Source organism: Mustela erminea, chromosome 4 (genome assembly GCF_009829155.1).
Source record: "Mustela erminea isolate mMusErm1 chromosome 4, mMusErm1.Pri, whole genome shotgun sequence".
Classification (NCBI taxonomy): domain Eukaryota; kingdom Metazoa; phylum Chordata; class Mammalia; order Carnivora; family Mustelidae; genus Mustela; species Mustela erminea.
Window position 1 is genome coordinate 120,229,880 of NC_045617.1, and position 15,458 is coordinate 120,245,337.

Consider the following 15,458-nt stretch of genomic DNA (forward strand, 5'->3'; position numbering starts at 1 on the left):
CCAAGGAAACAGTCTTCGTCTTTTTTTTTTTTTTAAAGATTATTTAATTTATTTGACAGAGAGAGAGATCACAAGCAGGCAGAGAGAGAGAGGGGGAAGAAGGCTCCCCACTGAGCAGAGAGCCCGATGTGGGGCTTGATCCCAGTACCCTGAGATCATGACCCGAGCCAAAGGCAGAAGCTTAACCCACTGAGCCACCCAGGCACCCCAACAGTCTTCATCTTAACAACCATGTTCTGCAGTGAAAAATCTGTCCACAATATCTCTAATCTCTTTTCTAACTCAAGAACATCTTGTCCGGTGGACAAAGAGACACAGAGGAGGCAATGAGCAACCACAGAAAGAGATGGGTTTAGCACAAACATTAATTTGGCCTGAGTGAATTCTACCCCCTCCCCCTCCCCACATTCCTATATGATGGAGGAGCATTTGTAACTTGGCCTGTCCTCTGCCAACCCCTAGGATCCTCGCCCAAATGCTCTCAGTTCTCTCTCTCTTGCCCATCACCCATAAAATACAACACTCACATTTTTTATGTTCTTCTTACAGAGATGAAGGCATCTGGAAACTTCTCAGACTCATGGCCACAGGCACCAGGAATAAATACTCTCTGCCATTCCTCTCAGTCACCTGTTCTTGGCTGACCATAGGTCTCTCCTAGGAGAGTTTCTCCAAAATGCCAAGAAGATATCAGACTTTACAAATCATGGGGCCAGGTTTTTTTATGGGAGTTCAGACAACTGAGAAAAAGATGGCCCCTGCATGGAATCCCTCAGCAGTACACTTCCCTTTGGCCACCCTGACACACTCAAAACCGAAAGTAAAATAAGGTAAAGAAAACAAACTTTGACCTGTCACTTATAATAAGTCATTCTAATGAGGACATACTTAAAAAGTATAGAGGAGTTCAAAAGCAAGTGATTTCTTTCTTTCTAAGAAGTATATTGTCTAGGTTAGTAGCATAGGTATTAGAACTTGACGAACTGATGAGGCTATTTACAGTTTATCATTTTGAATGAGTTATACAACCTCCACATGCCTCAGTTTCCTCATGTGACAGTGTGTTCAATAATAATATCTATTCTAAGTTTGGGGTGAAGAGTAGACGAATGTATTTAAAGCACTTAGAAGAGTGTCAATAACTTATAATTTAAGTATAGCTTGTTAGCAATTTTTATTATATTATTATTATTAAAATATTATATATTTTTATTTTAATGTCTTGCTCACTCACCACAATATATCGGCTCTGATGATGAATTTTCCTCTTCCTGTTGGACCCCTCATTCCATTAGGCAGGAAACTGAGAAGACATGGGCACAGTCACACTCTCTGAATCTTCTTGCAGACATAAATTTTCTCCACTGATATCTAGATTTTATCCATCTTAACCAGGATAAAAGAAAAACAGTATAAAATTCCCCAAATTATTCTCTGAGACTTTGATCTTCCTTCAATGCTATAAATAATGGAAGTGATAAGGATGAGATTTCTGTCCCTTACCTACCTAACTCATTTTAGTTTTGAAGATCCTTCAAGTTCCATGAATTCTAGAATAATTGTTTCTTGCTTAGAATCACAGAAAGAAATTCTGAACTAGAGATTGGAAAAATTTTTAAAACTTGAATCTACGTTTTCGAAATTCTGTATCTAAGATTGAACATCTATATATGGTTTATAACATACATAACAAAATGAGAAATAAATTATTACAAACCAGACATATTCTAACACAATTGTAGATATTGCACCATTATTTTAAAATAAAAACATTCAGGGAGAAATCATTCAAAGAAACAAAAATATCTTTTCAAATAGATACATTCATTAACAACATGGACTTTCAAGTATTGCATGGTGCTAATAACATACAGCTGGATTTTAAAAGAGCAAAATCAGTTGGGAACTCAAAAAAAGAAATTTGTAGTTATAGTCAGAAGAGAACAGAACTGTTATAGAACATATAAATGAAGTTATAGAGGTTTTAAGTTATATAGATTATGCTATACCAAATCTTTATGACTTTGTGAGATCCACTAATTTCTCTTTATTTTTTATTAATATAAATCCACTGCAGGCAGTTAAGATGAGTTATTAGAAATGACCCGGTGTGACACTTATGTAGTCCCTTTCCCCACTGCGCTGGGAGTGTCAGATCTTTCCCAGGTGTTCTTATATAAACAAACTCCAAAATATCTGCTTATTTAAGTTTTCTTTTTGAAACTTGTTCAAGTATTTAATCTCAGTAGAGATTTGGATTTACATTTTCTAAGCAGTCAGGGATTTGACATGCATGTGAATAATACTTGAATTTAAGTTTATGAAATAAGTCACTGCCGCAGGAAGACCACAGTCTCCCTTGAGGCACCTACTCTATTGGGAGAGGCTAGCAGAAAAAGAGAAACACAGATAAAGACAGCATATGGCTCCTCCATTCCTAGGTAACTAACTTCAACAGACAACATGTACCAAACCTACCCTTCCCCTTACTCCAACTTAAATAATAGTGTCTACCCAAAGTGGAATAAACAGAACTTGGAATGTATCTCTGAACCTTCTCCCTGCTCCAAGCCCCTGTGTTCAAAACTTGCAACCTTCACTCTTTACGTAAGACAAGTTTTGTGAGGCAGAAATTTCTGATTCTTGGTCCAGAAATTTTTTCCTTTTGTCCTTACATTTAGATGTTCATTTTATCATCTAGATTTCTTTTTTTAAAATTTCTTTTTTCTTTTTAATTTCTTTTTTTTTTAAGATTTTATTTATTTATTTGACAGAGAGAGATCACAAGTAGGCAGAGAGACAGGCAGAGAGAAGGAGAGGGAAGCAGGCTCTCTGCTGAGCAGATAGCTGGATGCAGGGCTTGATCCCAGGACCCTGGGATCATGATCTGAGCCGAAGGCAGAGGCTTTAACCCACTGAGCCACCGAGGGTACCCAGATTATTCTAATTTCTACTCAGGAATGTAAAGGCTATATTTGTAGTATTGAATCCAAAGTGACAGATGTATGATGGAAGCTGATTCTTCTTCTTTTCTACATAATGGGTTTTCTGGACTGTAGACTTTGGGCTTTTTTGTTTGTTTGCATGTAGTTCTAAAACTTTAAAAAATTTTATATGTAAATGGAATTTTTTCTTCATTAATTTAATGCTTTCTGAAGTGTCCTTTTTCTGATTCTGGCCCCTAATCTGCTTCCCAGTTCAGAAAACCTGTTAAATGACTGTTGAAGCTCTGGATCTAGTATGCTTAATTAAACTTATGTTTCTTAAGTGTTATCTCTTTGATTTAAAGTATCATATTCTGGAAGCATCCAGTAACCCCATTTTTCTAGCCCAATATATTTTTTTAAGTTTTATTTACAGTTCACTTAGTTAACATACAGTGCAGTAGGAGCTTCAGGTGTACAATTTTGTGATTCAACACTTTGATGCAATACCCAGCGCTCTAGACCAATATTTTGACCTGTAGAGGTGTCTACTCTGGTATCTGACCCTTCTAGTTGGTTATTATTTTAAGTTAGTTTTCCACTCCCAAGAATGTGAATTATTTCTTTAGTCCTGAATTTCCTACAAATGAATCCTTCTTATTGTGCTTCACATTTGCATTAAAAAAATCTTCATATTCATATTATTTACATTTTCATGTGAGAGAAATCTGAGAATTTGAGATAAGCAAAATAAAAAAAAATAGAATCAGCATTTGTATCACTCAGATATAAGTTCCCTATCATTTTTCTATGATTTTAGAGTTTAACCTGTCATATTTTAAGCAAATAAGACAATACTGTTTATGCTATTTTAAAACTGCTTTTTGAAGTCAATAATATCAAAGAGCTCCTTTTCCCTCTCCCTTCACCTTTCTCCTTAAACACATGAATGCTTTTATGATGTAATTCCCTTAAAATATTCTCCACAGATTAACTGACTTTCCTCAAACAATTCTCTATTATTGGGAAAAATATCTAAGATATTAATGCGAATTTTTCACATTTATTTTTCTAGCTCTGTTGGAATGTATGTTAATCTTTTTACACTTTAGAATAGAATATACGCACAAGCATATTCACAAAATTCAAAGTAAACAAGAGGCAAATAGTAACTTTAACACTTACATTACTGTTTTCAGTGTTCCACTCTCATTCCCAAATACTTCAGACTAAACTATTAGGTGGATGTCGGAGCCCAAGTGAGACAAAAGAGCCTCAGTGGTGAGGGCTGCCCAGCATGTCAGGAGAGGGCTTGAGTGGGCCAGCAGGGTATGAGTAAGGTGGGGAGGCAGCCATGAAGAGAACTGCAGAATATACTGTATTCAAACAATGTCATATTATGCAGCAATGAAAATTTTTAAATTTACTGATAAATAGAACACAGTTGAATCTCAAAAAGCATTTTGTTTATCCAAAGAAACCAAACACAGAAGTGCACATACTGTACAATTTATTTTTTACTGTTTTTGAAGTTTTAGAATAGGCAAGATTAAGCTATTGTGATTTATGTCAGAATACTGTTTGTTTTTCCTGGAATGAATTGACTGAAAATGAAGATGAGGGAAATTTTCAAGAGGCAGACAGACATGGTCTATATTTTGAGGGAGGTGGTGGTTACATGAGTATAAACATTTGTAAACTTCATTGAAATGTACATTTCAAAACCATACATTCAATTGTATGCAAATTATATTTTCATAAATATGATTTCTAAAAAGTCAAATGTACCTCATTGTTTCTAGAGAATATTTATTTAAGATTTTAGTATCCCTTTGACCAGACTATTAGCGACTTATATGCTAATATTTATGCAATTGCTATTTGTGTCCTTAATTATCTGTAAACCTCATGTAACGTGCAAAAACAGGTCTTGGACTTGGAAAAAATCTGAAGTGGAAAGAAATCCATTTTAAGCACATTCTATGTTTAAGACTATACAGTTGTGTTATTATTCCCATTTTACTTTTAGGAGCCCTAAGATTTTGGAAAGACAGCCCTAATCTTCTCATAGCACAGAACCCTCCATTTCTGACCTCTTATTTTCTCCTGCACAGTTTCCAAAGCCAATTAGAGTGTAGTAGGAGAAAGCTCTTGTATCTCTTGTTCTTCCCTAAATCGTTTAACTTTGTAAGTTAAACATTGGGATGACCAACATCCTTGAATATCACACAAGAATAGGATTCTCCCTCTCTGAATAATGTGATTTCAGCCCTTTGCAGGTAGGAGGAAGAAGCTACACTAAGCATTTTTGACCAAAGTGCACTCTGGTTCCTATATTTCCAGAGCTGCACCCAGCCCAAAGTCCGCTAGGATGACTTTTATTACCTCCACTTTCACAGTAACTGCAAGAGTTGCAGGCCACCTGTGACTTTCTTACTGGACCCATTCTAGAAGAAGCATTCACATGTCGGTGTCTTTTGGTAGCCCTGTTTGTCCCCCCTCCTAAGAATATTTTTACAGTCCAGGGATGGGTTAGAAACCTATATTCCCAGCTCCTGCAGTCACACCTTTGGATTCTGACCACAAGAACAACCAGGTACCCATGTCTCTGGAGCTGGGACTTGTAGTTTAACTGAGGAAATAAGGAGGTCCAGGAAGCCTCCTGGCCCTATCTGGATGGCGAGAGAGAAATGTGTGGTGATGTGGAGGTGTGTCTGTGGAAGTTGTGGGTCCTAAAAACAAAAGGGTTTGAGCTCTGGGTCACACAGTGAGAAAACTCTCTTCTCTTGCTGGAGTTAAGCTGGAGTTGCTGGAGTTAAGCCACAAGAGTGTTTATAGTAAAAATAAATAAGTAAATGTATGAATGAATCAATGAACGAAGGCAAGAAAGAAGAAGTTAGATTGGCCAATAGGAGTGGTCTAATTTTGTGTCTGCCTTCCTTCTCAAAAGGAATTCCTTTTCAATTTCAATTTCAAGAAAGCCCACAGGACACAAGAGAGTGGTTTAGGGTTTTCTACAGGGAAAATGGTTTTCAGAAAGAAGAGAGAGAGGGAAAATCCACTGGGGGAGGGTTGGAGTTGGTAGCAGTCTGTGAAGAAGCACAGCCAAAAAACTGTATATAAAAGTAAATCTTTGAACGAGGCTCCCCCCCCGCCGAAAGTTTTCACTCTGGTGTCTTTCTCACCACCTTCTCTTACAGACTACTTCCTTGTCAGAGTGAACATTTCGTGCTTTCACTTTCTGCTCTGAAGATGGTGGTTTCTGCAGACTATTCTCCTGCTGGTTTCTTCCTCCTTCTCCTCCTTCTCCAGGTGTCTACATGGTGCTCAGCAGGTCAGTGTTCTCTCTTTCTCTTTATATATTCACTTGTTTTTAACGGCTCTTCTCAGATGATGAAAAAACTTGATCATTCATCAATTGTCTTGTAGTTCCTCTCAAAGACAGTTATATTGGGGGAAACTGTAGCTGTGTTTGTGCCAACAGAATACTGGAATTTTCTGGCTAAGAATGTGACTGATACACACCCCTACTGCTTTGGGTAGATTTTATAAAACTATAGCTGTAATGTTTAGCTAAATCTTTATTGACTATGGGTGATTTTAGCCTGCTTAATTTCAGTGAAGCAGTATCAGTAAAAATATACTTTATAATGTTCACATTGCCAAGAAAACCTAAGTATGAGTACAACAAATTTGGAATCCCTGGTTATGTTCTTTGACAAATCATTTTTCCCCCCTCTGGCACTTGAGTCCTTCTTTCATAAAATAGAAAAGGCTCTCATGATAAAGTTTTCAGACTCAAGGTTTGGAGAGAAACCAGCTATGAGATTATAATAATGACATTTTTCATTAAAATCTCTTTAATTTGATGTCAGTTAGGCAGGGAGTACTAAAATGTTTGATTTCTACACATGTTGACTCAGAAATTCCACAAGAATTTATCATAAAGAAAAGCTCTCTCATGTGTATATGTATAATGTACTAAATGTTTATTGTGGGACTGTTTATAATAATAATAAATTGGAAGCAATATAAATATTACCCTGATACAGGAAAAGCTTAAACACAATGGTATAGGCAATGTCAAAAACAATAGAGCTAAATTATATGTACTAAAATGGTTGGATGTTTCTTATTACAGAAATTGATATGTAGTGATTCCATTTATGTGAAATAGAGTAACTTTTATACAGCATTGTAGATATAAGCAATGTCAAATACCCTTTCCTAAATTAAATGACTCATAGAACATGTATAGCCAGTAGCCATGTATCAGTTAACTAAGAACACGTATCTGTTGAGTACTTTGGGTTTTACACAGACATAGAAAAGAAGGGACACCACAGCCTTCATCCAGCCTAATGGCCAGTGTCATGCTCCTTGCCCAAGACTGCCTGATCCACGTTCTCTGGGACAGTCTGGCCATGGAATTTTTCCTTTAAGCCCACGTGGCCTTGCCGTTTGTATGCAACACTCCTGGGCCCCTTCACAGCCATGCCTTTTTTGAATTCTTCCCACTCCAGGGTCACTACGTTTGTGGGCCCTTAATCTCTGACCATTCAAAAGAGCCACAATATCTTTGGCCTCTGCCAGTGCAAGTTTTGCCCAGGGGGCATCAGTCACCTTTTAGTTATTGATTTCTATACTAAAGTAAGTTGCAAACAGATGGTTTAAGTGACTTGACAAAGGAGATTAGCAAAGCTAAGCAAAGTCCCCATTTTTGGCTTGCAGCCTCCTCCTTCTCTGACCCAGGAATCCAACCATCTTCTCTGATAAAGACTGCCCTGTTCTTACGCCCTGGAACCACTGGCTTCTAAGTCCTCTCAAGAAAATGGTTTTTATGAAAAACTATTCCTTATGATTCTAAGCATTCAGAGTTATTTTTAAAAAATTAAAAAGCGACCTAACCTTATAAATTCTACATTTCACTTTGATATAAAACACTGTTAATCCTTTTCCTCACCCCTCAACACAGAGGAACCTAAATCTTTAATCAGAAATGGCTACTTATCCTTTTAGGAGTTGTGTGTTGGGAGAGAAAGGGATGAGTGTGGAGAGAAGTAACTTTGCTCCTCTCCTGCCAAAAGAAGGTATAATTGCTTCATAACTTACTTTGCCTCATTTAATTCTAAATAAATCTCTTATTTAGTTTTTGTAGGTTTTACATAACTTACACATAAATACTATTAGTAAATGCATAGAAAACGGTCCTTTCAAATGACAAACTATCAGTAGTTGTTACCACTGGAGAACATAGTTGAAGAAGTTATTATGAGATATATATTTTAAGACATATAAAACGATGCAAATAAGAAAGAAATGCAGATGGGTCTTTTGTTTCATCCTCCCTCACTCATTTCCCCAATCTGTCTTTGGTTTTCATGCAGCGTCCAGGTTTTCTGCGAAGGGACCAGCTGAGCCCATCATGGTTCTACTAGGGGCAGATGCCACTTTGCCCTGCCAGCTCTCCCCTGAGCAGAGTGCTGCCCACATGCACATTCGGTGGTACCGAAACCAACTCTCCCCCGCTGTGTTTGTGTACCAGAATGGACAGGAACAAGGTGGGGAACAAATGCTGGAATACCGTGGCAGGACAGAGTTTGTGAGGGACTCCATCAACAAAGGAGGTGTGGCTCTGCTGATCCAACATGTTCGTGCCTCTGATCATGGCCAGTACTGGTGTCATTTTATGGATGGTCAGAGCTCCCAAGAGGCTATTGTGGAGCTGCATGTTATAGGTATGTTAACCTGGTCCAGTGTCATGGTGTGAAGCAAAGAGAAAAAGGATGTCTGGATTCCTAACCTGGCATTTCTTATGATCTTCCATATATTGATATGCGAATTTACCTTGCAGAATGTCAGTTTCTTAAAGCATACAGTGATGCTAAGACTATATGCTCTATTCACTTTTAAACATCAAAAAAGGCAATATTTCTGAATATGTTTTTGTATCCTGAAAGGCCCCAGAAAATTAATTGACTGTATTAATTCAGACAGGTACTGACACCCTCAGATATTCGTTTTCATCCATTCAGTAGAGAAAGACAAGGCTTAAACTTGAAGGCCTAAACTCTTTTTTCTAACTTCAATTGTACCATTTTTCTCTCTCCTTGAAATGACTCCAAGCTCTCTTAGTCTCAGTATAGTGCAAAGGCATCAAGCTGATTTCAAGCCTGAATCACAGGTTACCCTAACATTCACTGTGAGAGGTTTATTGACCTCTGAGCTTCAGTTTACCTATCGGTCTAGTGAGGGCATTTTGGCCTTCAGCCTCAGGGATGCCTGAGCCCCAAGGATTCCAGGCCTTAAACATGCCTTCTCTCACTATGGACTCTGAAAAACAATCTGAGGGTTTTCAAGGGGCAGGGGGTGGGAGGTCGGGGTACCAGGTGGTGGGTATTATAGAGGGCACGGATTGCATGGTGCACTGGATGTGGTGCAAAAATAATGACTACTGTTATGCTGAAAATAAATAAAAAATAAATTAAAAAACAAACAAACAAAAAAAACATACCTTTTCTCTTCAGGGTTGGGCTCTGCACCTCATGTTCGTATGATGGGACCTGAGGATGGTGGGATCCGAGTGTTGTGCTCTGCAGATGGCTGGTTCCCAAAACCCAGGGTGCAGTGGAGTGACATGATGGGAGTGAATCTACAGTCCCTCTCTGAGTTTCAGACCCAGGATGAAGATGGGCTTTTCTGTGTGGAAGCATCTCTTGTGGTCACAGATAGCTCTCTGGGCAACGTGACCTGTTCCATCCAGAATCCCCTCTCTGGACAGGAGAAAGCATCAGCAATCTTCCTTCCTGGTGAGTGAGGCACAAACCCCAAATCAGAGTTGGGTGTGTGGTGAGGGTAGGGAGGAAGGAAGGAGGGCTGAGGGAGCCTTGGAGAAAGGGCAGGATGGCCTCCAGGCTAGTCCTCACTATGTCTTCACTTGCCTGTGTCAGAGCCCTTCTTCCCCAGGATGGACCCATGGAAGGCAGCCCTGGCTGGGACAGTCCCTGTGCTCATGCTCTTTCTCCTTGGGATCAGCTACACTGGCTGGAGAAAACATCAAGCCAAAGAAAGAGAAGTAAAGAAAAAGCAACGAGAATCTCGTGAAAGAGATCAGATGAAAAATGAAAAGAAAACAGCACTTAAGGCCAAAGGTATTGTGACCCCGGGGCAAATAAGGTTCATGGAGAAGCTGGGGGTGCAGGTTTTATAAGGTGGGTGGGGAAATAAAAGTTGTAAAAGGGGACCTCAAGGAAAACATGGAGTACCAAAATTCCATAAAGCTGGAGTCTTATGGAAAAGAAGAAACCATGGAGGAAACTTGGAGAGTTGTGGGCAGTGGTCTGTACCCAAACTGTGGTGTTGTTTCTCCTTGTGCAAATGTCTTTCCCCATCTTCTCCTCCTATTCTTCCTTCCAGAATTAGCTTTTGAAACACCTAAGAAAGCTTGAATTCCCACAAAGCATGGGCACTCCTTCCTCAGTGACCCTATAACATTTCCCATGTAACTTTTCCTAGCACTTATCATTTAGAGTCCACATGTGTGTTTGCTAATCCTTCCCACCTACTTAGCTATGGGACTCCTAAAGGTGGGCCACATTGAATCCATTCAGCTACTCCATGAAATCAAGAGCAGCTAAAACCCAATTTGATGGATTTTATATCTCTTCTTTCAGAGAACCTCAAAGCAGAGCTTGGTGAGTCTTGCTTCTTATGCCCTGTGTAGAATTTTCTCCCCTCTCCACATCTGTTGTAGGTCTCTCACTGAATGTTGTTTCTTTCAGAACAGCGAAAGGCACTATACCTTAGAGGTGAGAGACTGGGTTTCCCATACCCCTCAATGTTTTGATGTCCAATACTTTCTCAGCTTCCTCTCTTCAGAGGTTAAGACTGAAAGATTTAATAATGACTTGTGAAAAAAAAATAAGGGACGGGGAGAAGAATGTGAGGCTCTGGATGTCTTGCCTTGTATTAACTGGATTTTTTCTGTTTTAGATTGGAAGAAGGCCTGGCTGTATCCTGGTAAGTAACTTTCTGGATTAGGTATTGCCATGTGCCTCTAATATTCCAGGTATAATAAGTAGAGACATAAACACACACACACACACACACACACACACACACACACACACCTGAAAGTTGTGAAGAATTATTTGGTATCGATCTACAGTGTCTTTTTTATTTGGAAGGTCAAATATTCAATTGTTTGTCAGCTAAGTATAAAGAAAAAATAACTATTGACTGGTGAATTCCACGTGGCTAGAGTAGGACTCAACACAAATTTTTAACTCATCCACTATAGAGAATGAAGACACAGAAACCAGAGCAATTTTGGTGGGATTTAGGAAGAATAAAGGACATCCTATATGATAGCAGCATTTCCATACAGGAAATAAAGTTCAAAAGAGCAGTTAACATATTTTATATTTGGGAAGAAGAAATTAATTATTATTTTATTTATTTTACTAATGTGAAAAAATCAAAGTAAAGTTCAATACACAGGAACAAGGTTTATGTTTGAAAAGCTTGAAAAACAGTCTTTCAAAAATACTTTAATGTCATCATAAAAGTGTTTATCTGGTGGTAGAGGGAACTGGCTATTTTATATCTTCTAATATCTGTGTCCATGTACTACATATGTTTAAGACTGTGTATGTGCATGTGTAATACAGAGTTAGACCTCAAAAGCATGCTAGGTATTTCCTTAAACATATCATTTATATGCCTGATATTGTGCTAGATGTTGGTGGCATAATCCATGGTCTCTGACCCTGAAATCCACTGGGGGAAGTAAGCTAAGAACCACGCAACTACACACAGCCTGTTAAGTATTTTGATACGATAGGGTCAAGGTGCTCCTCCCAAAGGTTAAAGTCAGGTAAACAGTTTCAACTAAGAGTTTTTTCTTTTTTCTTTTTCTTTTCTTTATTCTTTTCTTTTCTTTCTTTCCCTTTTCTTTTCTTTACTTTTTTTTCTTTTCTTTCTTTTCTAATTTTTTCTTTCTTTTCTTTCTCTTCTTCTCTTTTCTCTGCTTTTCTTTTCAAAGATTTTATTTATTTATTTGTGAGAGAGAGAGAGAAAGAAAGAGGATGAGCAAGGAGGAGGGAGAGAAGAAGCAGACATCCCACTAACCAGGGATTCCCTACATAGAGTTAAATCCCAAGACCCTGAGATCATGATATGGTCCAAAGGCAGGTGCCCCTCTACTAAGATTTTCCTTCAGGAGCTGCTTTAAAATGTTCCCATGATTCTAGAGGAGAGAGCAAAGTGTGGTAAGGATGAGGACATACAAGTTTTTGTTCCACCTCTATCAATGACAGCTGAGGAATTCAGTCATTTTTGCTTTCTTGAACTCAGCCTTCTTATCTCTAAGATTAAGAGATCGCAGAAGCCCCTCTTGACTCATGTATTCATCCATTCTATATATAGAGTGCTACCCTTCTTAGAAGTGGGCAGCTAGGTGAGAGACCATCAAGAATTATGGATAAGTTCTTATCTGCCTAGAGCCCCAAGACACTAAGAATAATCCAATCTTTAATAAAATCACAAGACCTGCCATAAGAGAAATGGCGCCAGGCAGAGGCAGATGTAGTTCTATTCCTTATGAAGAGTCTGTCTCTGGAGGAAAATATTAAAAATGTGATTACAAGCATTACAATTTAAAAAGGCCAGTTTAAAAGCCTTGGTCCAAAGCTTAAACCTCTACTCTTACATGGCCATAGCCTGGGAAACCCCTGAAATAAAATAATAAAATAAAATAAAGTAAAATAAAAGGACATTTTATAGCTTTCATCCTCAATGAGGAGTGCCACAAAGGTCTTAAAAGCATAGGTGCCTAGAACACTAGACCATGCTCCAGGAGTTCTCCAGACTTACTTCCTCAGCACTGTGACAAATGAGGGGATCATTTCTAATCTGAGGCAGGACAGAGAAAGTACACCCTTTGTCTTGTAGTTTCTAGATACTGAGAGTTCAAGGGGCTCAGAGGAGAAGGGAAAGAGAGCTGAGAAGAGACAGCAATGAGCCAGGAAAGGAAGTGTGACCCTCCTCTTCATTCTGTGGTTGTGTTTCCATCATAGTCTCAGTTTGTACTGCTCTTTTTCAGACTGGAGGAAGGAAAAGTTCCAGCCTGGTGAGTGGCTTTTTGTTTATCTTTGGACCCCTTTCCAACCTGCTCTTTGATATCCCATTTTTCCCTCCTAACATCATCTCCTACTTGAAAAGACAGAAGAACCACTATTCTGATAAAAGAGAGGGAAGTACATGAAGATCATTAATTTTGGCCTGGACTGAGAATTACTGCTAGGATTAGGTACTCTGGTTGTATTTACAGCTTCATATATTGGCATGGTTTCTCACCTATTGGGGGGGGGTCCACTTGGTTATGAAGGAAATCCCCAACTGAATAAAAAGTACTCAAGATGATGAGAGTAACTTAGCTGCTCTTTGTAAAGAGGTCAGCTGACATGGAGCCCATTACTAATTAAAGAACATAGTTCCAATTCGTAGATAATTAAGAAAGAACACTATTGTCAAGTAAGCACTGCAAGTCACAGCTCACTCCTGCATTCTGCCAAGATACTGATAATAGCATAGTAAGATAAGGTGAGATAAGTAGCATTGAACCCATGGTGAGAGCACCTCATAGTTCCATCTTCCCCAGCACACACACACATCTAGAGGACAGGTGTTCTTTCACTATTTGATCCTGTTTCTCTAAGGTTTCACTTGCACAACGGTCTTCTAAAATGTATAATGTTAGCCCTTCCCTTCCTTTTTCTTTTCCCACAGCCAATGTGACGATAAATCAAGAAATCCATCAGAATAATTGTGACCCAGAGAGCAAAGAGAACTTCAGAGAGGAAACACAGGATCTATCTCTTAGTGATAAGAGAGGAGACTGCAACCTTATCACACTAAATCAGGAAGACTTCACCTCAGGAAGACATTACTGGGAAGTGGATATTAAGGACACTGATGAGTGGACTCTAGGCATTTATGAGAAGCTCACAGGCAAGAGTGGATTATCCACAAAGCTACAAAAAAAGAAATTCAGAGTCTTAGAAAAGAAAGAATGTAAATTCAGTGCTCTCATCTGTGGCCCTCAAGACATTTCCCTGAAAAAAGATCTCAAGATAGAAAAGTATCCACAAAAGATTGTGATTTTTTTGGATTATGAAGACAAAGACATTTCTTTCTATGACATGACTCACGGTACCCACATCTTCTCCTTTACCCAGGAAAGCTTCACTGGATCACTCTATCCTTACTTCAACATTAAATCCATGGAGTATTCCCTATATGAGCAATATTAAGTGACCTAGAGGAAGAACTTACACAGTGAAGACAATAGCCTATTCTCTATAAACCCCAGAAAGACAGTTCTGATGTGTGACCTCAAGTTCACTGATTATGAGTCCTCTTGACTTGAGGCTCCATAAGTCCCCATGACCAGCACTGTTTCTTAATTGCAGAGACAAAAATTTTTGTTTGTAATTTTTATTGTTATAAATGCTGTTTCTTGTTTTATATCTAATATATCACAGACAAATAATTTTTCCAGGATAAATTACTGGAAAAATGAAGTCAATAAAAAAAAATGGATACAATTACAAGCTGTAATAAGCTTATTGTTAGATTCAATATGCTTAAATTACTTAAAATATACTTAAAATTATTCAATATACTTAAAATTACTCTGTCACTTTGCTTTAAAATGTTTGTAATACTCTAGTTCTGTATTTGTCTAATAAAGTGTCGCTCTCGGCCCGCAAGGACGACAATGAGCCTGGTATGGTGTTAATGCTTCATTTCAGTTTATTTAATCAACTTCCTTAGCTTATATGCGGCAGGGTGACCAATAAGGGGCCAAGCAATGGGGAGAGCCAGTGAGAGTCCTGTTACTATGCTGCTTAAATTTGATACAGCCAATAACTATGTCCTCCTTTAGGCGGGCTTCACCAGAAAGTTCATTGTATACTTGCAGTGTATTTTGCTAGCAGTGAGCCAAGCTCCTTCTTGTAATGGTGGGGACTTTTCCGGCCGGAGGCAGTCCCCAACATCTCCCCCTTTTTTGTTTTATGGCAGAGATCGTGCCTGTCTTAGGTCGTCAGTAGCAGAAAACATCCTTACCCGTCATCAGACACAAGATATCGATGATCTCTGTCCTGGCTTAGGTTGGTATGTTTCTCTACTGATCTTACCCATCTTTGACTACCGATCTAGCATGCTTAGCCATATCTGGGGAGATGTCCCAGCCTCTACTGACATAGGGGCTTGTGCTATAGCTCGGCTCTGCTCTCGCTGCTGTGTTCTCCATTGGTGAACGTTTCTGAATAGAAGCAGAATGCCAATAAGGAGGAGGACAAGATGACCAATTGTACCAGCCCATTGTTTGGTGAACTGGAACATATTGCTGAATGTTGGAAATAGCTCTGGAAGGGAAGCTGGTTGCACACGCATACTATTTACTCGAGTTATCTCAGCCAGAAGGATTCATGTGAAATTTTGGAAATCGTCAGACCAAGCACCCTGCAA

The 15,458-nt window shown here is 38.8% G+C and overlaps 1 protein-coding gene across 2 annotated transcripts; it reads left to right on the forward strand.

Moving 5' to 3' along the window:
- Nucleotides 1-777: 777 nt before the first annotated feature.
- Nucleotides 778-14,712, forward strand: LOC116588959 (butyrophilin-like protein 1). Of its 2 annotated transcripts, XM_032340731.1 has the most exons (10): nt 778-830; nt 6,125-6,258; nt 8,312-8,662; nt 9,452-9,733; nt 9,875-10,075; nt 10,598-10,618; nt 10,706-10,732; nt 10,917-10,943; nt 13,027-13,053; nt 13,713-14,712. In XM_032340731.1, the coding sequence occupies exons 2-10, from the start codon at nt 6,177-6,179 to the stop codon at nt 14,234-14,236; spliced, it is 1,542 nt and encodes a 513-aa protein (XP_032196622.1). In that variant the 5' UTR covers nt 778-830; nt 6,125-6,176; the 3' UTR covers nt 14,237-14,712. The 2 variants fall into 2 exon arrangements, with proteins under 2 accessions (XP_032196622.1, XP_032196623.1); XM_032340732.1 differs by lacking the exon at nt 778-830 and having other exon boundaries at nt 6,176-6,258; nt 8,470-8,662.
- Nucleotides 14,713-15,458: the final 746 nt, after the last annotated feature.